This window comes from Dipodomys spectabilis, unplaced genomic scaffold (genome assembly GCF_019054845.1).
Source record: "Dipodomys spectabilis isolate Male_0828 unplaced genomic scaffold, ASM1905484v1 ptg000104l, whole genome shotgun sequence".
In the NCBI taxonomy this organism is placed as follows: domain Eukaryota; kingdom Metazoa; phylum Chordata; class Mammalia; order Rodentia; family Heteromyidae; genus Dipodomys; species Dipodomys spectabilis.
Genome location: NW_024870781.1, coordinates 1,272,839 through 1,295,196, shown reverse-complemented (window position 1 = coordinate 1,295,196; position 22,358 = coordinate 1,272,839). Strand labels below are relative to the sequence as shown.

At 41.2% G+C, this 22,358-nt stretch overlaps 2 protein-coding genes across 2 annotated transcripts in view; one reads left to right on the top strand and one right to left on the bottom strand.

The window, feature by feature from the left end:
- Cage1 (cancer antigen 1) overlaps positions 1-8,647 on the bottom strand; it is a 52,094-nt gene extending 43,447 nt beyond the window's left edge. The window contains exons 1-3 of the mRNA XM_042687138.1: positions 8,556-8,647; positions 3,322-3,579; positions 1,211-1,298 (exon numbers count right to left, since the gene is read on the bottom strand). Of these exons, the coding sequence (XP_042543072.1) occupies positions 1,211-1,298; positions 3,322-3,579; positions 8,556-8,561 (352 nt within the window). The 5' untranslated portion in view covers positions 8,562-8,647. The remainder of the gene's footprint in view (positions 1-1,210; positions 1,299-3,321; positions 3,580-8,555) is intronic.
- A 378-nt stretch (positions 8,648-9,025) lies between these two features.
- The window catches only part of Riok1 (RIO kinase 1), a 33,161-nt gene continuing 19,828 nt past the window's right edge, over positions 9,026-22,358 (top strand). The window contains exons 1-5 of the mRNA XM_042687157.1: positions 9,026-9,288; positions 11,537-11,747; positions 16,468-16,558; positions 17,946-18,015; positions 20,398-20,440. Of these exons, the coding sequence (XP_042543091.1) occupies positions 9,218-9,288; positions 11,537-11,747; positions 16,468-16,558; positions 17,946-18,015; positions 20,398-20,440 (486 nt within the window). The 5' untranslated portion in view covers positions 9,026-9,217. The remainder of the gene's footprint in view (positions 9,289-11,536; positions 11,748-16,467; positions 16,559-17,945; positions 18,016-20,397; positions 20,441-22,358) is intronic.

Below are 22,358 nucleotides of genomic sequence, written 5' to 3'. Positions count from 1 at the left end.
TACAATCCTCAAATCTCAGTAGCTAGAATTACAGGTGTGAGCCACCAGTATTTAGCTTATTGTCATCTTTTTTATGTTCATTTTTTTGCATATATAAAGTTCTTGCTTTTCTATAATTATAGAAAATTCAAAAATATATAGGTTAAAGCACTAATTCCCAATAGCTTAGACTGTGACTATATTGTAAGACAAGGTCATAAAAAAGTAATTAGTACATATGCAATCAAAACCGTAGATCCAAATCCAGAATGACTGGTGCAGAGAAGTCTGGGTTTGAGATACAGCAAGAAGGTGGCCATCTAACAAGTCAATGATGTACTTCAGGAGACTGTAACCTTCTTGGCGTATTGATCTTAGGTTCACAGCCTCTCTATTTCTTTTCCTTTTCAAACCTTATTTTTCTTATACTGTACATACTGAAGTCTCTGATGTCAATAGGCATTTTTGAGTCTTTTTAATATTATTTTTAAAAATACTAGAAAATAAAGATTTCGATACAACATTTGGGTTTTCTTTAATGAACATGATCAATGTGTCTTATTATTGTATGATGAATTCCTAAATAGCTTTCATTTATCAACTTAAGACTAGAAGAAGACACTTTGGTTATATTAATATCCATCTTTTAAGATACTTGCACAATATATAATCCAAGTGTTGTGACTGACTTGACTCACAGCTCACTCAGATAAAGCTATACTGCCTTGGGCAAATTATTGGGCCTCAATATCCTCATATGTAAAATAAAGGTAAAAAACTATCCTTATTAAAAATTTAAAAACCCATGCCATAGGATTTTTTGTATTAAATGTAAGATATATGTGTATATATAATAATATATAATGTGTGTATTATGTCATATATATTATATGATAATATGATATAATGTATATAATATTTCTGTCATATATATGTGCCTGATGGCTGCTCTTATTATCAAGGATGCACAAATAAATGCATGTGTTTTGCATATTACTCATAAAGGGATACTGACAACTGGACACCAGTAGTAGCTCATGCCTATAATCCTAGCTACTCAAAGGCTTGAGATCTGAGGATTGTGGTTCAAAGCCAGTCAGGAAAGTCTGTGAGACTCATCTCCAATTAACTACAAGAAAACTGGACGTGGTCATGGCTCAAAATGGAAGAGTGCTAGCCTTGAGCAAGTTCAAGCCCCATGACCAACAACAGCAAAAAAAGAGATACTCACCACTAAGCAAGTTGTCTTGTATGCTATAAACGTCTTCAGAAAGTGTGGGTGTAGACTCATTTTCCATTTTTACATTCTTTGTTTCATTCTGTATTAATAATTTAAAGAGCATTAATATCTGTATTTCAAACAAACATGAACTTCTAAAGGAACATGTATTAGGCAATTTTTATTAGAATTTTTTTACAGGTAGAATGTGCTTCTAGTATCTTCCCCACTGTGTGTTTAGTCCCTATTACTAACACCTATGACTCTAGGAAAGCCATTAAGTAATATTGTTTTAATATTTTAGATTTTCTCTAGGTAAGATCATGACTCTCTGTAGACATAGAGGTGAATGAGAGTACAGATACCTCTAACTTATTATATTGTGTATGCGTGCATGTGGGGAGGGGTGGGGAGGAGAGAGTGTCCTGGAGCTTTAACTCAGACCTTGGGTTCTGTCCTGAGATTTTTGGCTCAAGGCCAGGGCTCTACCACTTGAGCCACTGCTCCACTTCCAGCTTTTTGGAAATTCCACTTCCAGCTTTTTGCAGAAATTTCCTTTCTTGCCTAGGCTGGTTTTAAACTGTGATCCTCAGATCTCAGCTTCCTGTGTAAAAAATATACTAGTAGAATATTTAAGTTACATTTCCACTGTCCATCTATAAAATAACTATTCCTTTACTCATAAAAAATTATGTTTTTCCAATGTGAAATTATTATGGACCATTTTTTTAAGTACTTGAGTATTCCCTAGAGATAGAATTTTTTGTTATTGGGCTGGGAAGGTGGCTCAGTGGTAGAGTGCTTGCCTTGCATGCATGAGGCCCTGGGTTCGATTCCTCAGCACCACATAAGCAGGAAATAAAAAGCCGGAAGTGGTGCTGTGGCTCAAGTGGTAGAGCGCTAGCCTTGAAATGAAGACCTGAGGGACAGCGCCCAGGCCCAGAGTTCAGGCCCCACGACTGGACTCAAAAAAAAAAAAAAAAAAAAGAATTTTTTGTTATTGTTGTTTTTGGCTGTGGGGTTTGAATTCCGGGCCTGGATGCTCCTGAGCATCCTTTGTGCTCAAGTCTAGAACTCTATCACTTGAGCCACAGCTTCACCTTCAGCTTATGAGTGGTTAATTGGAGGTAAGAGTCTCATGGGGACTTTTCTGTCTGGGCTGGCTTCAAACCACAATCCTCAGATCTCAGCCTCCTGAGTAGCTAGGATTACAGGCTTGAGCCACTGGCCCTCAGCTGGTAGTTTATTAATTCCTATCATAAACAATCCTTTTAGAACAAATTCATAGGCTGGACCATATGAAATTTCTGATATTTCCATCTTAACTGTGAAAGATGCACTAACATATGCACAATTTAATACATTTTTATTTATTCTCTTATACTTTTTTTTTTTTTTGTCAGTCGTGGGGCTTGAACTCTGGGCCTGGTCACTATCCCTCAGCTCTTCAGCTCAAGGCAAGCTCTCTATCACTCGAGCCACAGAGCCACTTTCGATTTTCTGAGTGTTTTACTGGAGATAAGAGTCTCATAGTTTCCTGCCCAGGCTGGCTTTGAACTGCGACCCTCAGATCTCAGCCTCCTGAGTAGCTAGGATTACAGGCATAAGCCACCAACGCCCGGCTTCCCTTACTCTTTTGATGGGAACTATCAAACATTTACAGTAACACTCATGATCTTGAGACATTACAGTCTCTGATTTCATGAAGACACAGGCTGGTAGTCCTTTCCATTCAGGATGATGTCACTGTCATTGTACATGCCAGTCATATCATTTGCATACTACCACAGTGATGGAAGCCTTCGACTAGGAATCAAGTCCTTTGGGGTCTCCTTTCGCTTGGGACTGAGTCTAGACTGTGAAATTTGTGGAGGACCCTAGGCTATATTCTTGGAATTTCAGGAGCAAGCTAAGAAAGATAAATTTTAACACTCTATTTTCAAAATTCTATCTTTCTTTGTATGTTATTGGGACTAGGAAAACCTGGCCCTGAATTCCTCCAATATATGTTCATTGGAGATCCTTTTACTATCCCTCATTCTTTTGGGGAAATGTTTGTAGGGGAGATGTGAGGAGAAGTAATGAATGAACCTGAACTCCTAGAACTTGGTAACAAAGCTCACCTGAGGCAAGTCCAGGGTGACAGGGCTAGCTTCCATACAGAAGAGAGAATCTGAGTGAGATAAGTCTTGAGAAAGACCACTGACATTCATGGCATCTGATTCTGACATGCTTCCTAATTTTTCATGAGAAGCATCCACTTCAGAATGTATAGGATACGCAGGGGAGGACAAAAGCCTTTTCTTCTTTTTGCGGTGCCAGGGACGATGACCAAAATGTCTGAGAGTTCTTATTCCTAATTGCTGAATGATAGAAGGTTTCTTAAAACAAACAAATTTTAGTTTTAGTATGTGCACATAAAAAGGTTCCCCTTTACCCTCTTTCACTTTAGGAAGCAACGTTCATTGCTCTAAATTTTAAATCTCATTTGTTGGCTTAGTATGATAGTACATACTGATCTGGACAATACTAAGTTATATGTATGGCTACTATATAGTAATAATAATAAAAGGCTTAGGAACTACAAAAAATGGATTGCTTTGTCAATTGAGGAATAGTTACAGGGGCTGGGAAGGTGGCTCAGTGGTAGAGCGCTTGCCTTGCATGCATGAGGCCCTGGGTTCAATTCCTCAGCACCACATAAGCAAAAAGAAAAAAGCCGGAAGTGGCACTGTGGCTCAAGTGGTAGAGCGTTAGCCTTGAGCTGAAGAGCTGAGGACAGCATCCAGGCCGAGTTCAGGCCCCATGACCGGACCCCCCCCCCCCAAAAAAAAAAAAAAAGAATAGTTACAAATACCATTACAAATCTATTAGTCTGCACAAAATACTGTTGCTATTTATCTAATACCTTCTATTTATTTGAATACTTTATGCCTAAGCCTGTAAATCAATTTTCTTTCCTCATTTTCCTGTCACATCTATTCTCTCAAGCAACTGGACTTGAATTTCTCTATTGTTTTCTCTCTTTTTTTTTGGTTCTGGTCTTGGGGCCTGAACTCTGGGCCTGGGCACTGTCTCTTAGCTCTTCAGCTCAAGGCTAGCGCTCTACCACTTGAGCCACAGCGCCACTTCCGGCTTTTTTCTTTTTGCTTATGTGGTGCTGAGGAATTGAACCCAGGGCCTCTCAGGCATGCAAGGCAAGCGCTCTACCACTGAGCCACCTTCCCAGCCCCTCTATTGTTTTCTTTTTATTTTCTATGTGCATAAATTAACTGTACAAAGGTGTTTCATTGTGATATTACCATGCACGTGTATAACGCACTTTGGTCAAATTTACCCCATGACCCTTTCTTAGCTATTCCTCCCACTTTTTTTTTCTTTTTTACAAGTCCTGGGGCTTAAACTCAGGGTGTCCCACTCTCCCACTCGCTTGGCTTTTCCACTCACAGCTGACACTCTGCTACCTAAGCTATAACTCTAGTTCTGGCTTTTTCCTGGTTAATTGGAGAAAAATAATTTGTTTTTTGTTTTTGTCGGTCATGGGGCTTGAACTCTGGGCCTGAACGCTGTCCCTCAGCTCTTCAGTTCCAGGCTAGTGCTCTACCACTTGAGCTACAGCACCTCTTCTGTTTTTCTGGTGGTTTATTGGAGATAAAGAGTTTCACAGACTTTCCTGTCCAGGCTGGCTTTGAACTGCAATCCTCAGCTCTCAGCCTCCTGAGTAGCTAGGATTACAGGCATGAGCCACCAGCACCCGGCTTTGGAGAAAAATAATTTCTATGATTTTTTTGTCTGCCTGTGATGGTGTTGAACCACAATCCTCAGATTTCAGCCTCCTGAGTGGCTAGGATTACAAGTGTGAGCGATGGGCACCTGGCTACTCCCCTTACTTTTCTGGGGATGGGATGGGGGCAGTGGAGACAAATCTGTGATATATTCATCCAAGGCAGGAGTTAATTTCTACAATATATAATAGCCTCAAAAAGTTAAACAATAGAGCTAATAACCAGCAAGATGAGAATAATTATTTTTTAAATGAGGACATTCAAATGTTCATACCCACAGCTCCTGCACACCCTGTTTTACCAGACTATATCTCTGCTTGAGGACGTTGTACATACCAGGCCTCCACCAGGAACAGCCTTCCCTTCCCTCACCAACTGACCATGACTCTTACCCTTTCAGACTCTTCTCGAGAAGCTGCTCTGCTCTTGCTTTGAGACAAGTTTTGAGACAAGTTGTTGCTATGTAGCCTAGGTTGGCATCTAACTCCCAATCTTATGATTATCCTTGTTAGAGTAAATTAGACTTAGCCAGAAAAACCATACAGAAAGGTTTAATGCCAGTAATGGCAAGACCCTATCTCGCCAGGTGAGAGGAAGTGAGAAATGACAGCTATTGTCTCAGATGACCTTTATAATCTCCGGGATTTGGGGGATTTCACTGCCTTATATGGCATAGCTATCCCAACAGGGTGCTCTCTCAGGGAAAGGGGGTAGGGGCAAAGCTTTTGCTCCCTTTACCACACGGGCCTAGTGTTGCCTAGGGAAAGAGCATGTTAAGAGGAGGCTTCTGGGCTAACAACCCTATTTGAGCCTCCCAAGAACTGGAATTTTAGTTGAATGCTACCATACAATGGAAAGGGATTGAAATTTTAGAGGCATCTTGGGTATCCCTCTAATTCATCATCTACAGCCATGTTACTAAGTCCTGTCCTTCTCTTTTTCCTTCGAAAAATGTCTCTCCATGACCCATGCTTTCACTTCATCTCCTATTACAACCATGTAAGAGGACAACTGATAAGCTGCTTTTGCTGAGCCCACTTTCATCTGTCAGTAGATGTCCAGTTACACTTGTTAGTATTATGCTCATCTTTGGTCCTCAGCTCCACCCAGACCTGGGCCCCCTCCCATTCCTGGAGTTCCCTCCATACAGCTGGCCCCTCCCTCTCTCTGCCCAGACCCACCAGAACTACCTCACTTCCTATCCCCCAAACTCTCCTGCTACCTGGATGGAAACAGAGGCCAGGTGCTCCCTCTTGTGGGAAATATGGTTCCTTTAATAAACCTCATAATAATCTTTCTCCTGTGCCTGCCTGTCTCTGCATGGTCCCCTGGGATGGATGTGTGGGATCCTTCATTGGATCCTTCAACACTCAGTACCACTCTAGTGCCTATCTGTACATTAGCTGCTAAGCCAACCCCCTCTCCTCTTCTAACCAAATCAGGCTTGTTTCCTACACATAGAGAATGTTCTCTATCATTTGAGCCATCTTGCCCTGGTAAAAACTTTCCTATCTCCTCATCCAACTGATTATAAATTTCCTATTGCTATGGTCTCTAAATCTCTAGCCAACAATTCAGCATCTGTTCATTTAATGTTTGAATCTTCACACAGTGCTCCCAGTGTTTCTATCAGAGAAATGTTGTATAAAAAGAGCAGTTTAAGATGTTTTAAGATGGTAGTGCATGCTGGTAATCTCAGATAACTGGGACATGGAGATAAGGAAGACCACAGTTTGAGGCGAGCATGGGCAAATAGCAGAGATTCTGTTTTAACAAGCTCAGCATGGTGGAACACATCTACAATCTCAGCTACTCAGTTGGCATAGGTAGCTGAGATTTCAAAGCAAGAACTTTATCTGAAAAATAATCACTAAAGTAAAAGGGTTGGAGATGTAGCACAAGTGATAATAGTACTTGGGTGGCAAGCCCCAAGCCCCAGTACCAGAAAGAGAGGGAGGGAAAAAGAGTGTGGGGAGAGATTGACAGAGGCTTCCCAATATTTCCTACTGCAGACAGGTCAGTGTTGTCTACACAGTAAATACTGATTTAAAAAGTTCTGCATTCTTTGTTATGTTTACAACATATACCAATCCTTGAAATCTCCTCTGTATTAAGATTAATTAAGATAATTTTAAGTTGTCCCAGCCTGTGTTATTACTTGGTATATTATAAAAAAGTAAGTCAAAGAGGTTAGGCAGCAATAGTGAAAGGCCCAACCTTATACTCATTATTTCCCTGTCATGCAAACAAATGTTCCCTGGGTTGTGGTGACTGGGGAATCTGGAAAAGTCTTGCTTTGCTTTCCAAATGCAAAAACCAACAAACAGGCAAAACAGCAAAAGCTTAATTTCTTGGTTTATATTTGTAAATCCACAATTCCCAATTACAATTTTACAACTTTTTCATCCATCTTCTGGCACTGATTTGCTTATTTATTTATTTGGTGCCGGTACTGGACACTCTCCCTTGGCTTTTTTCAAAAGTTCTAGACTAGCACTTTGCCACTTACACTGTAACTCCGCTCCCAGCTTTTTGCTGGTTAACCTGATATGAGTCTCACAGACTTTTCAGCCTAATACTACCTTTGAACCATTATCCTAAGCTCTCAGCCTTCTGAGTAGGTAGGCATAAAGCCTTGAGAACTCACACTATTATTACTTTTTTTTTTTTGGGTCCGGTCGTGGGGCCTGAACTCTGGGCCTGGGCACTGTCCCTCAGCTCTTTTAGCTCAAGGCTAGCGCTCTACCACTTGAGCCACAGCGCCACTTCCCGCTTTTTTCTTTTTGCTTATGTGGTGCTGGGGAATCGAACCCAGGGCCTCATGCATGCAAGGTAAGCGCTCTACCACTGAGCCACCTCCCCAGCCCCACTATTATTACTTTTTAAATTCAGCCTTTCTCTCTCCATCTTTCACTGTTTAAAAATTCCTGTACTGAACCAAAGGCCTTAAGATTAATGCCATGTCCCCAGTCTTCCACCTTCCATTTGAGTTCTTAGCAGACTTAACATACTTATTCAGCTGAGCGCCAGTGGTACTCATCTATAACCCTAGCTACTCAGGAGATATAGGTGAGGAGATCACAATTTGAAGCTTTCCGGGCAGGGAAGTCCCTATGATTAGAGATAAGAGTCTCCCGTTGCCCCAAAGCCGAAATTGGAAGTGGAGACGTGGCTCAAATGGAAAGAGTAGGGCTGGGAAGGTGGCTCAGTGGTAGAGCGCTTGCCTTGCATGCATGAGGCCCTGGGTTCGATTCCTCAGCACCACATAAGCAAAAAAAAAAAGTGGAAAGAGTATGCCTTGGGGGAGGGGAGAAGGGAGGGGAAGCTCAGGGAGGAGCCCCCAGGGCTGGCACTAATAAAACAACTTATTCAGTGTTAGGATACCTATCCTGTTGTTATTCTCAAGCCGCTATCTTAAGGGTGAGGAGGCGTCCTAGGAACTTTCTAGGTGTCCTTCCATCTTGTGCCTAACAGATTGCAGTCTCACCAACTTCTAACTTTCGAAAACCTCTTATCTCGTCTTCCCGTCAAAACGACGCACCCAATTCGCTAACATGTAAAACTGTGCTCACTTCCATGATCCATTGATAGTTTCTTTGACCCAAACGAAGGAGTTCTCAGTTCCAGCGCGGGAGGACAGACGCGGCGGGAGGGAGGACGCCCCCTTCCCCCCGCAGCCTTCGGCGACCCCGCCGTTGGATCTGAGGATCGCGTCCTCTCTCTGTGGCGTCACCGGGCGCCGGCCAATCGCGGGGCCCGTCAATCACGCTCCCGGAAGCATGACGTTAGGAGCGTGCGAGCCCCCACGGGAGAGCCTGTGGGGATTCTGGTGCGTTCTTCGGGTGGGAGGAAACTCTAAGCCGAGCATGCGCAAGGGACGAAAAACGACACGCAAAACGAGCGGCCCACGCGTCACTTGTGCGGACCATCCAAAACGTCCGCCAGAGAATGAGGACTGTCCCTCTCGCACGCCGTCCGGAGCGAGTTCTCGGCGGCCCGCACGGCGCGAGCGGGACTTCCGGTGCTGCTTCCGGCTGGGAACTTCCGGTCCGCGGGGCGCGCAGGCGGCGCGAGTTGTCGGTGCAGGTGTCTCTCCGCACGTGGACCGCGCTGTGAGCGTGGGGCCGGCTCGGAGCGGCTTACCCACGTCGCTGTAGGTAACACCGTCTCAGTGCCATTCCTGTCCCAGGGCAGAGGCCGGCCTCCGGCAGCAGTGCAAGAAGCGCCTTCGGCCATGGACTACCGGCGGCTGCTGATGAGCCAGGTGGTGCCCGGGCAGTTCGACGACGCGGAGTCCTCTGACAGGTAGGCCTTAGGGGACCACACCGACACTCCTCCCCCCTGCCCCCAACACATTCTGCCCGCTCCTTTCCCGCTCTGGGAAGCTGACCCTTGTTTGTGCTTTGAGGGTGTCGAGTCTTCGTGTCTGCATCCTGGCCGCCGCCGCCCTAGTTTAGGATTCTTGAAAGTCACTTGTCGGGGAGTGTGCGGGCTCCCAGGTGATCAGCGAAGCCGAGAGGCAGGCGTGCAGATCGCAGCTGGGAAACAGAGGTTCTCATCTTGTCGTTTTTGTGGTATGATTCTACTTGATTTAAAACATCCAGAATAGGATTCACAGTTGCCAGGGGCTGGAGTGAGAAGAAATAGAGAGTGCTAATGGGCGTGCGGAACCCAGGTGTTTACAATCAGTGTTGTAGGAACACTCGGTTAGGTTTTTGTTTTTAGCTGGAGGTAGCGCTGAACCAGAGAAACTAAGTCCCTGCCTCGTGGACCTTCACCTTGTGTTTAGGAAGAAGGGCAACCATGAAGACACTTAAACAGATCGTTGTACTTAAAGTAGATTTACATCCTTAGTAACGGTCAGAACTAGTGAATGCCCAGATTTAAATGGCAAGAAATGAGCAGGAGCAGAGGGGAACAGTATGTTGGGCATAGAAGACACATAGAGATAGGATCCTCCTTGTCTGTTAAAGGAAAACCAAGAGGCCAGTACAGTGGAGATAGAGAAAGTGATGGACAGATGCTGTATAGACCCACAAGTGAGGCTAAGGGGTTAAGAGGATTTTAGCAAGGGAATTGTGTCATTTGCTTTATGGAAGGTCATCTTCGGTAGCAAGAGTGGAATAAAGTAAAATGGTAAGAAAAAAATTAGGGCTTGGGGGCATGTCTCAAATGGTAGATTCCCTGGCTGTGAGCAAGCAAGCCCAGACCTTGAATTCAAATCTCAGTAACAGCCAACAAAAGCTAGAGTTATAGAGATGAGTTGGAGGTAGAAGTGTTAGGATTTGGTGTTAGATTGAATGGGTGTAGGGATCTGAGAAAAGAGCAGTGGAGGATAACTCCTACTTAAAAGAAACATAGGGGGGCTGGGAAGGTGGCTCAGTGGTAGAGCGCTTGCCTTGCATGTCTGAGGCCCTGGGTTTGATTCCTCAGCACCACATAAGCAAAAAGAAAAAAGCCGGAAGTGCCACTGTGGCTCAAGTGGTAGAGCGCTATCCTTGAGCTGAAGAGCTGAGGGACAGTGCCCAGGCCCAGAGTTCAGGCCCCACGACTGGACCCCCCCCCCCCCAAAAAAAAAAAAAAAAAGAAAGAAACATAGGGAAAAGGATTTTGATTTCTGCTCTCATTCTCTGTATGACAGATCAAAACAGGGAATTCCTTTATCAAATTTGGCTTGTAGACATGTTTTGTTAGATATGAACTGTTATATAAAATTAAATACATCAGTTATGTGAAAAAGAATACACCAATCATGTGGAAGATTTTACACAAACATTTGGATTTCTGGCTCATCTTGAAAAACTAATCCAAAGTCTCAGTTATTGCATGGCATTAAAAGACCTCATTATCTGTGTGCCCTTTATGGGAGCCTCTTCTCAAAGTCCCTTCCCTCTCAGCCTATTTCACTCTTCTGTAATGTCTCACCTCTTTTCATCATTTCTTTTCTTTACAAATAAATGATTGAAATTCTTTCTGTCATAGTAATCTTGATATTATTGAGTTCAAGATAAGATTGCTTTAGAATTATTCCCAAGGGCTGGGAATGTGGCTTAGTGGTAGAGTGCTTGCTTAGCATGCATGAAGCACTTGGGTACAATTCCTCAGTACCATATAAACAAAAAGCTGGAAGTGGAGCCGTGGCTCAGGTGGTAGAGTGCTAGTCTTGCGCAAAAGAAACTCAAGGACAGTGCCCAGGCCCTGAGTTCAAGCTCCAGGACTGGCAAAAAAAAAAAAAAGAATTATTCCCGAATTTGGTTGGAATTTTTTCCCCTTCATAAATTAGCAGCTTCATGAATGAGTTTCCTAGGTCATATCTGTCACACTGATTAAAGTCAGTTCATTCAATAGAAAAATAATGTAAGTCCTGACTTTTTTTTTAAGACAGAAGCAGATTTAACAGATTGTGTACTTCTTTCTTAGGAAGACAAGACATGGAGAATTAGCAATAAAAGTGCATGTATTTGTATTCTCTATGTATTGCTTGCATGTGTTGTGTGTGTTTATGTGTTGCTTAAAGGATATGTAAACATGCCAAAACATTGTTACTTTTTAGTGAGAACATTGAGTTGAAGACAATCAAAGTGGAAGATGGCAGTCTGTTTGGAAACCTCCAAAATCATGTGATGGAGAAGGGTGAAGGTGAGATAGAAGATGAGAAGGAGGAAGAAGAGGACTACTATGATGATGACAGTGACTGGGATTGGGATGATGGAGTTGGAAAACTCACCAAAGGTTATTCCTGGAATGGAGGGAGTAACCCACAGGTATCAAATGATTCTGTACATCTGTATGTTTCTGTTCATATCTGTGTGTGTATGTGTGTGTGTGTTTATTTGGTACTGGGGTTTGAACACAGGGCCTTGCTAGGTAGGCACTCTACTACTTGAACTATGCCCCAGCCTCTTGAATAAGGTCTCATGTTTATGTGTGGGCCTGTTTGCACTATGATTGTTTGATTTACCTTTTCTGTATAGCTGAGATGACAGGCAAACACCACCATATCCAGCTTTTGTTATTCAAGATGAGGGTTTCATTAACTTTTGTTCTTGAACTGACATTTTCTCTGATCTCCATCTCCTGAGTACTCAGGATAACAGGTGCAAGCCTGTGTACCAGGCTACACTGGCATTGTGTCTCAACCAGCTCCTTCCCTTTGTCCTTTTCTCTCTCCCTCTCCTCTCCTCTTCTCCTTCTTCTTCTTCCCACCCTGCCCTTTTTCTTGCAGTGTCAGGTTTTTGTTTTGTTCCAGTATTGGAGTTTGAACTCAGGGTCTGGGTGCTGTCCTTTAGCTTTTTTACTCAAGGCTGGTACTCTTCCACTTGAGCCACATCTTCACTTCCAGATTTTTAGTGCTTATTTGGAAATAAAAACCTCACATATTTCTGCTCAGTATAAAGTGGTTGTGTGTGTGTGTGTGTGTGTGTGTGTGTGTGTGTGTGTGTGTGTGTGTATATCCGTATCCTGAGGTTTAACCTCAGGGCCTAGATGTTGTCCCTAAACTTTTTTGATCAAGGCTAGCAAGTGGCTACCTAGTGGAGCTATAACTCCATTTCCAGCTTTTTGGTGGTTAACTCATTACGAATGTCACAGACTTTGCTGCCTTGCCTCAGATCTCAGCCTCCTGAGTAGCTAGGATTTCAGATATGAGCTCCTATATAGAGTTTTGAACTTGAACCTTGCAGTTGTTAGGCAGGCACTAGACTGCAGAGTCATACCTTTATCCCTGTTTTTTTGCCTTGTTTTTTTTTGTCGGCCGTGGGGCCTGAACTCTGGGCCTGGGCACTGTTCCTCAGCTCTTCAGCTCAAGGCAAGCTCTCTACCACTTGAGCTACAGCACCATTTCCAGCTTTTTCTGCTTATGTGGTGCTGAGGAATCGAACCCAGGACCTCATGCATGCCAGGCAAGCATTCTGCCACTGAGCCACCTTCCCAGCCATTGCTAGTTATTTGTGAGATGAGGTCTTGCTTCCTGTACATGTCTTTGCCTCAGGCCACCTATTTAGGCATCCATTATTTATTGATGTCATGACAGGTGTGTGCCATTGGGTCATTGAGCTTCCTTCATTAAGAAGGAATCTTATGGGCTTCTCTGCTCAGGTTGACCTGGAACACAACCTTCCCTTTCTCAGGGTGTATTTGTATGTTGCTTAGAGGAGATGTAAACATGCCAAAACAGAATTGTGAGCCACTGGCACCTAGCTTATGTCTTTTTAAAAAATTATTTTTTAATTGCTATAGAGTTGGTTTACAGAGGGGTTACCATTTGTAAGTCAAGTAATGTGTACATTTCATTTTTGGACAATCCCACTTGTATTTTTAAAAAATTATTGTAAAGGCAATGTACAGAAGTGTTATATAAGGTAACAAGTACATTTCTTTTTGTTTAATGTCACCCCTTCTCTCACTCCCAGTTTTTCTCTCCTATTCCCACCTACAAGTTTTATAGGGGCCTGGGCATGTCCTTGAGTCTCTTTGTACTCAAGGTTAGGGCTCTATCATGTGAGCCATAGTGCCACTTCTGGCTTTTTCTGAGTGGTATATTAGAGATGAGAGTTCATGGATTTTCCTACCTGGGCTGGCTTGAAAGCATGATCTTCAGATCTCAGCCTCCTGAGTAGCTAGGATTACAAATGTGAGTCACTGGCACCTAGCTGCATTTTTTTTTTTTTTTTTGGTTGGTCATGGGGCTTGAACTCTGTGCCTGGGAACTGTCTAGCACTCTACCATTTGAGCCATAGTGCCACCTCCAGTTTTCTGGTGGTTAATTGGAGATAGGAATCTCATAGACTTTCTTGCCCGGGTTGGCTTTGGACTGCAATCCTCAGATCTCAGCTTCCAGAGTAGCTAGGATTATAGACGTGTGCCACAGGCACCCCACTTTAAAGGACTTTTTGTGGCTTTGTAATTGAGTTACTGAAGATTTTTTTTGGGGGGGGCGGGATTCCACTGTCCTTTAACCCCAGCTTATATTGATCTTTTAAAAAAATGTTTCTATTTTTTCCATATTTCTCAATTTTCTTAGCTAGGAGTCTTTCCATAATCACTAAATGTTAAAGAGTTATTTAGTTAGGTACCAGTGGCTCATGCTTAAAATCTTAACTACCCAGGAGGCTGCGATCTTGAGATTTGAGGATTGAGGTTGAAAGCCAGCCCAAGCTGAGTTCAAGCCCCATGACCAACAAAAAGTTCATAGGAATAGTCACAGTGAATTGTGCCTATAATCCTAGCTACTCAGCAGGATTGCCATTGAAGGCCAACCTGGGCAAAAACTTTGAGAGCCCCCCATCTCAACCAATAAAAATCTGGGTATAGTGGAACATGCCTACCTGGGCCAAAAGCAAGACCTACTGGGAGAGTAACGACAACATACAGATCTGGGGCAATGGTTCAAATAATGGGGCACCTACCTAGCAAACCTCAGTGCTGCCAAAAAATAAAAATATGTATGCATACAAATGTACACACATACACAGAGGAAAGGCTGTGAATAACAGTACAAATACAGAAAATATGTAACCTCAGTAATTGAAGTAATGAAGAGTATGTGGACATGGCACTCTTGTTTATGAAACTGACAGATAATGAAATTATGTCCTTGATGGTAAATAAGTGGGTACAGTTATTTGGAAGATTAATTGATTGAAACTTTACAAGTTTTCAAATGGCTTTGACCAGCATTTCCTCTAGGAGTGTGCCAAGACTTAATTAAAAGAGTGATTGTCCAAGACTTTATGAAAGAGGAGCATTAGTAACTTCAAGACTGATTTACACAATAAAATATTATTCTAAAATTTGTGTTAATTAGGTAGAACTATTGTCATGGTCTGTGTGCAAAAAGCAATTACCAAACATGGAACCTGCTTCTCAGATGGGAATTTGGCAGAGCTACAGGATTATTGTCGTATGTAATGATTACTAAAAGATACACCCAACAGTAGTCCTTCCACTGTTCAAACTTCTGCCATCAGATACAGAAAACATGCTTTAAAACTATGGAAACTTTATATTTATTTGCTGTAGTCTTGTTTTGATAACTGTTCCAGTGATTCATTGATGAGACTGAGCAATTGCAAGATGCACTGTGATCCCTATTAAGAAATCTAGAGGAAGCCGGGCACCAGTGACTCACACCTGTAATCTTAGCTACTCAGGAGGCTAAGATCTGAGGATTGCTGTTCAAAGCCAGCCCGGGCAGGAAAAGTCCATAAGACTCATCTCCAATAAACCACCAGAAAACTGGAAGTGGTGCTGTGGCTCAAGTGGTAGCGCACTCTCCTTGAGCTAAAGAGCTGAGGGACAGCACCCAGGCCCAGAGTTCAAGCCCCACAACTGACCAAAAAAAAAAAAAAATCTAGGGAAAAAGAGTGGAAGTATATGTGCTTAAATGTATGTTAACTGTTAGGTTTATGTGCTGAAGTTACAGCAATTAAATTTTTATCTTTGTTGGGCTGGGAGTACAGCTCAATGTTCAATCACTTCCCTAACATGCATTAGGCCCAGGGCTCAGTCCTAGCACTGCATAGATACAGCGGACTAAAGAAAGAGGAAGAGGGTGAAGGAGGGAAAGAAAAAGAAAAAGATTGAAAAAGCCAGGTGCTGGTGGCCCACACCTGTAATCCTAGCCATGTAATCGGCTGAGATCTGAGGATCAAAGCTATCCCTCAAGTCAGAAAAGTCCCTGAGACTCTGAGGGAAAAAGTTGAAAGTGGAGGTGTAGCTCAAGTGGTAGAATACCAGCCTTAAGCAAAAAAGCTCAGGGACAGCACACAGGCCCTGAGTTCAAGCCCCAGTACTGGCACACAAAAAATATTGAATTAACAATTTAAGAGGTACTGTGTTTATATATAATATATTATTTAGGGGTTTTGTTATTATTTACACCAAGCTAAATGGTAAGCATCATGCTTAATTTTCCTTCTCGAGATACTGGACTCAAAATTGTTAGAATGAGTTTAATGTTTGTTTAAGGTCTTCATTAAACAATATGGATTAGATAAACATTTTGAAGTATTGAATCTATAAACCTTAGAAAAACAATTTTATCATAATGAACTACATATTGAAGAGAAGGAAACAACATGTTGACTCTATTCTAGTCAGACACTTTAATCTTCTATTTCATGTGTCTTTTTAAAATATGTCCTTGAGTCAGTTCTGTTCTTTTCTCAGAGGACTTCTGTCCCATCTCCTGTCCCTATGCTTTTTTGCTTAAGGCCAGTGTTCTACCACTTGAGGCACAGTTCCACTACTGGCTTTTTTTTGTGTGTGTGGTTAATTGGAGGTAAAGAGTCTCATGGACTGTCTGAGCTGGATTTGAACTGCAATTCTCAGATCTCAGCCTCGTGAATAGCTAGGATTGTAGGTGTAAGCCACTGGCCCTGCTTGTAAGTATGGATTCTTCAATAGCTAACTAAACCAAGGAAAACACATGATGATGAATCTTAGAACAACTAATGCCTTATTCTCTATATTCATTTCTTACAGGCTAATCGACAGGCTTCCAACTGCAATTCAGCCAGAATGTCTACTCCAACTGATAAGGTCTTAAGGAAATTTGAAAATAAAATTAATCTAGGTGAGTTCATAAAATACATTACCTCACTAGGTTATGAGGAAATTCTTCAAAAACTATGAAATATACATATTGCTTAAAGATGATTAAGACTTTTTGCATGTCAATAGTGAATATATACTAGAAAAAAAACCAAAAGTGTCATTTTTTTTTAGCTATTTTCTCATCTGTTGAGGGACTATGAAGTTACAGGTATTCATTCAAGTTCTTGTTCATTCTGTAGTAGATTTTTTGGTAGGGCCATCTCATAATAATATGTTGAAAATGCTATATTATTTTACTGAAGACTTTTATGTAGGTGTTAATCATTTAGTGAACTATTGAATTCAAGGAATCAGTTTGCTGGTTTGAACTATTTTAAAATGCAAGGCCATTGTTTTCTCCTTACAAGGCTGACTATAAACCTAGCACAGTGTTTCTTATACAGGCAGTCAATAAATAATGAAAACAAGTATTTTAGAAAATTATTTTGAAATTCAGGCAGTTAGTTGCATTGTCTATATTGTACAAGAATATTAAGTACCTGAGGTTTAATATGCATTTTATGTGTATTATGAGATTTAATATGTATTTTTTAAAGAAGTTTTTTGAGTTTTTCTTTTTTGAGGGGTGGGTAGGATTTATGCTTGCTATACAGAGTAAAGTGTTATAAAGTGCTCGTCCACTTTAGGCATACCTCTTAAGTCTGATACTCTTACTATGTGTGCTCCTGCTATGGTTGTATAGCTGGGATCACACGCATGTACCAACATGCCTTTTGTTGACTGAGATGGAATCTTGTTACTTTTTGTCAGCTGTTCTTTAACTGTGATCTTTTCTTGCTTAATATGTCATCTAGGGTTTGAACATAGGGCTTTGCACTTGCTAAGCAGATGTTCTATCACTTGAGCCACGCTATTAGCCCTTCACCTGAGATCCTTCTCATCTCCACCTCCCAAGAGTTCTTTTCTATGTCTAGATTTCTTTTTCTTTTTTTATTTGATCACTTGTGGGGCTTGAACTCTGGGTTTGGGTGCTGTCCCTGCACTCTTCAGCTCAAGGCGAGCGAGTGCTCTACCGCTTGAGCTACATTGCCACTTCTAGTTTTTTAGTGGTTTATTGGAGATAAGAGTCTCATGAACGTTCCTGCCCAGGCTGGCTTTCAACCGTGATCCTCAAATCTCAGCCTCCTGAGTAGCTAGGATTACAGCCGTGAGCCACTGGTGCCTGGCCTAGATTTCTATAGATTTGAAAAGAAAGTAATACTTGTTATGAAGGGAACACAACTTAATAGTTACCATTAAAAACATTAATTTTTTTCATAACTAAATTGTAATTATGATAAATTCAAAGAAACTTAATATCGTCTTATCTTACGTATTGTTTATATTGTGGGCTTTTATATTTTTAGATAAGCTAAATGTTACTGATTCTGTCATAAATAAAGTCACGGAAAAATCTAGACAAAAAGAAGCAGATATGTAAGTACTATTTTAATTATAAACATGTGTAATAGGGACTTGTTTCTGACGAGTAATAATTGTTTTACAAAGGATAAATCATTTTTAAAGCTTAAGTGAGGGTGTTTTATACCTCTTGTAAGTTAAAAATATTAATACGAATTCTTAAGAAACATGATAAAACTATGATCTTGTGTGAAATTCACTAGTGTGCTTTTATTACAGTAACAGTGTTTGTTTAGGTTAAATATATAAAACTTCTCCCTTTTTAGCTTTTATTAAGAATTGCTCTCTTCCAGAAATATTTTTTAAAATTCAAGGAAGACTAACAACTAAATAGTAATGTAACTGAGAACTATTTCCATGTATGCTTTTCTTCTCAGAAATACTCTTAATATTACCAGGATATCATAGAAAATAACAGTATAATACAACTAGCAATGTTACAACTTACTGATGATACTGGAGTTTGAACTCAAGGCCCTGAGATTTTTAGGCAAGTGCTCAACTACTTAAGCCATATCCTTAGCCTTTTTTGCTTTAGGAAATTTTTCAGATAAGGTATTAGTTCAGACTGAGATCCTCTGATTTCCTCCTAAGTAGCAGGGATTGTAGATAGGAGCAATCAAATCAGGCTTGGAATTTAATTTTTTTTTTTTTGTCAGTTGTAGGTCTTGATCTCTGAGCCTGGGCACTGTCCCTCAGCTCTTCATGTCAAGGCTAGTGCTCTATCACTTGAGCCCCACAGCACCACTTCTCGTTTTCTGGTGGTTTATTAGAGATAAGAGTCTCCTGGGCTGGCTTTGAACCGAGATCCTCAGCTCTCAGCCTCCTGAGTAGCTAGGATTGTAGGCATTAGCCACCAGCACCCAGCATAGAATTTAAATTTATAACTAGTTTTCCATGGTTAATTTCTATATCCAAGAGGTAGTAGCCTTTTTAGATCCACTAACATTTCTGACTATCTTTAAATCTGCATTAATTTAGTGTGCTAGATTGAATCACTAGTGTGTGAACTGAACTAGTGTGTGAACTGAACTAGTGTGTGAGCCTACATTTGAAGACTGTCTTGAAATCGTAAGTGTTCCTAGAATATCACTACAGAGAAAATGATATAAAAAAATGCTAAAGAAACATATGTTCCATGTTTTCCCTTATTTGCATTAACGAGTATATGTCTAGGATAAGCAGAAAAGCTCAGAAGCTATGTACATATGACTATAAAATGATGCCAAGCAAAATGAACCTTAAGATAGAGACACAAGTGGTTTTATCTTTCTTGCTGTTGTTTTTAATGTACTTATAATGTACCATGTGATTTTTTGTTTCCTTTGTTGTTCTTCCCCCAAAGTATAACCCCTGTTTTGATTGTATTTGATTCCAGTGCCCTGAATCTTGTATATACATTTTTCTAATTTGGGGATGAAAAGGGAAATAACAATGCTGAAATAGGATTACTGGATGACCCATTGTAACAAGGAGATGTACAAGATACTTTACAACTTCAGGGGGTGGGGAGGGAGAAGTTGTGGAGGTGGGGAGGGAAGGGTAATAGGGGAAAAACAAAGGGAGGAACAGTGCTCAATAGGAAATGTACTCATTACCTTACTCATGAAACTATAATCCCTCTGTACAGTATTTTTACAATAAAAATATATACACAAAAACTGCTAGGCTGGGTGCCGGTGGCTCACGCCTGTATCCTCGCTACTCAGGAGGCTGAGATCTGAGGATCGCAGTTCAAAGCCAGCCCGGGCAGGAAAGTCCGTGAGACTCTTATTCCAATAAAAACCACTAGAAGACTGGAAGTGGCGCTGTGGCTCAAGCTGTAGAGCGCTCGCCTTGAGCTGAAGAGTGCAGGGACAGTATCCAAGCCCAGAGTTCAAGCCCTACAACCGACAAAAAAAAAAACTTCTAGGATCATTAAATTAATAGGATCATTGAAAAGTTCAGGGTTGGTGTTTTCTTTGTTACTTTAACCCAGTTGTTGCTGCTGGTGATGGGGGATGGGAGGGTGGTAGTGGTGTGTTTATGTGTTTACATGTACTAGGACTTGACCTCTGGGCTTTGAGCTGTTTCTGATTTTTTTCTGCTCATAGCTGCTCCTTTACCACTTGAGCCACACTTCCAGTTCCCAGCTGCTCTTTTACATAGTTCTAGAATATGGAGAGACTTTTTTTTTTTCTGTGTATGTGGTATATACACGTATCTTTTACTTGAGAGTATTGAATTTTATGTTCAGGAAAAATGAAAGAAGTTTTACTAGGTGAAAAATTTACAATTAAATCATGAACTTTGCTATGAAACAACTACTTAGGAATTTTTGTAAAGTGATGTACATTTAGCTTTATTTTGGCTTCTCACTGAATTTTAAGATATTATCTTCACTTTTTTTTTGTCCAGGTATCGCATTAAGGATAAAGCTGATCGAGCAACTGTAGAGCAGGTACCATTTAAGTGTTGTAATTCTTATTTTGAATTAGCATTCTCTTTTCTTTGAATTGTGATATGCTTTTATCCTTCTTAAGTGGTGGTGTTACCTACAATTGTTCTATATAAAATACTCCTTTTGTTTACAGTCTAGAAACCTTGCTTTCATAAGAGAGTTAGTGGTTCTTCCATAACACAGTGACAACCACAATGCAGTGCTTTCCTCCATAGGGTGAGGGGTGAGCAGAGATCATCAGACCCAGAATCTTTTCCCAGATTTTGTTAGCGGTGATGGAAAATAGGTTGATTATCTGCCATTAAGCAGGGGTATGGTTATGGGTGAGGGAGAGGAAAAGATAATAGCTTGAAATTTTGAATTGGAAATGCCTTTTTTTGTTTAGAAATTGTGTGTTTCTGTTCAAGAAGGGGACTAGTGGGGTGCTGGTGGCTCACGCCTGTAACCCTAGCTACTCAGGAGGCTGAGATCTGAGGATCGCAGTTCAAAGCCAGCTCAGGCAGGAAAGTCAGTGAGACACTTATCTCCAATAAACCACCAGAAAACTGGAAGTGCCACTGTGGCTCAAATGGTAGAACTCTAGCTTTGAGCTGAAGAGCTGAGGGACAGTGCCCAGGTCCAGAGTTAAAGCCCCATGACTGATCAAAAAAAAAAAAGGGGGATAGGACTAAATTTCCCCTATATAGAAGGATGTGATTAGATGTTGGCATTAGCCTAGATTTTCTTTTTTTTTTTTAATTATTATTATAAAAGTGATATACAGAGAGGTTACAGTTACATAAGTTAGGTAATTAGTACCTTTCTTTTTGGACAATATCACTTACCCCTTCCCTGCTCTTTCCCATTTTTTCCCCTCCCATCCCCAACTACAAGTTGTATAGTTCATTTTCAAAATAGTGTTTAGCGAGTACCTTTCCTTCCATTCCTATGCCTCTCCTTATCCTCTCAAAGACAGCTAAATGATCATAAGACCAAAAGAAAAGAAGACAATAACAAAAAATACCTCTTTTCCATTTCCTGAAGTTCATTTCAATAAATATTATTTTATATGAAATAGGAATTATGCATTTGTGCTCCTTCCCTAAGAATATCCTCCTTCACTGTGTCTGAATGCCTAGAGTCCTGTATAATTTATCATGTCCCAGTATATTTTAATTCTGGCTTTTGAATATGAGAGAAAACATGCACTGTCTCTGAGCTTGACTTACCTTACTTAACATGACTTGTTCTAGCTATCTATTTCCCTGCAAATGACACAATATTACATTTTCTAATGGCTATGTAAAATTCCATTGTGTATAGGAACCACATTTTTTTATTTTATTTTATTTTATTTTATTTTTTTATTTTTTTTTTTGGGTCCGGTAGTGGGGCCTGAACTCTGGGCCTGGGCGCTGTCCCTCAGCTCTTCAGCTCAAGGCTAGCGCTCTACCACTTGAGCCACAGCGCCACTTCCGGCTTTTTTTTTTCTTTTTGCTTATGTGGTGCTGAGGAATCGAACCCAGGGCCTCGAGCATGCAAGGCAAGCGCTCTACCACTGAGCCACCTTCCCAGCCCGGAACCACATTTTTTTAATCCACTCATCTATTATAGGGCTTCTGGGCTGTTTCCATAGCTTGGCTGTTGTGAATAGTGCAGCAATGAACATGGATATGCAAGTGTGTTTATGGTATCCTGGCTTTTGATATTCTGGGTAGATGTCCATGAGTGTTATGGCTTTGGTCTAGACTTTTGGTGTGAAGAAAGGATAAAAAGGGTCAGAACATCACTGTTGCTTGCTATACTCTTCACCACTCATGCACACATGTTCAAACCCATTTTGTGTAATACCCTCTTCACCTATAAGCTTCTTGCATTAATGCCTAAGCACCCCTTCTTCATGTACCTTAGCCCCCAAGGGAGTAGAAGCTAACTGGTG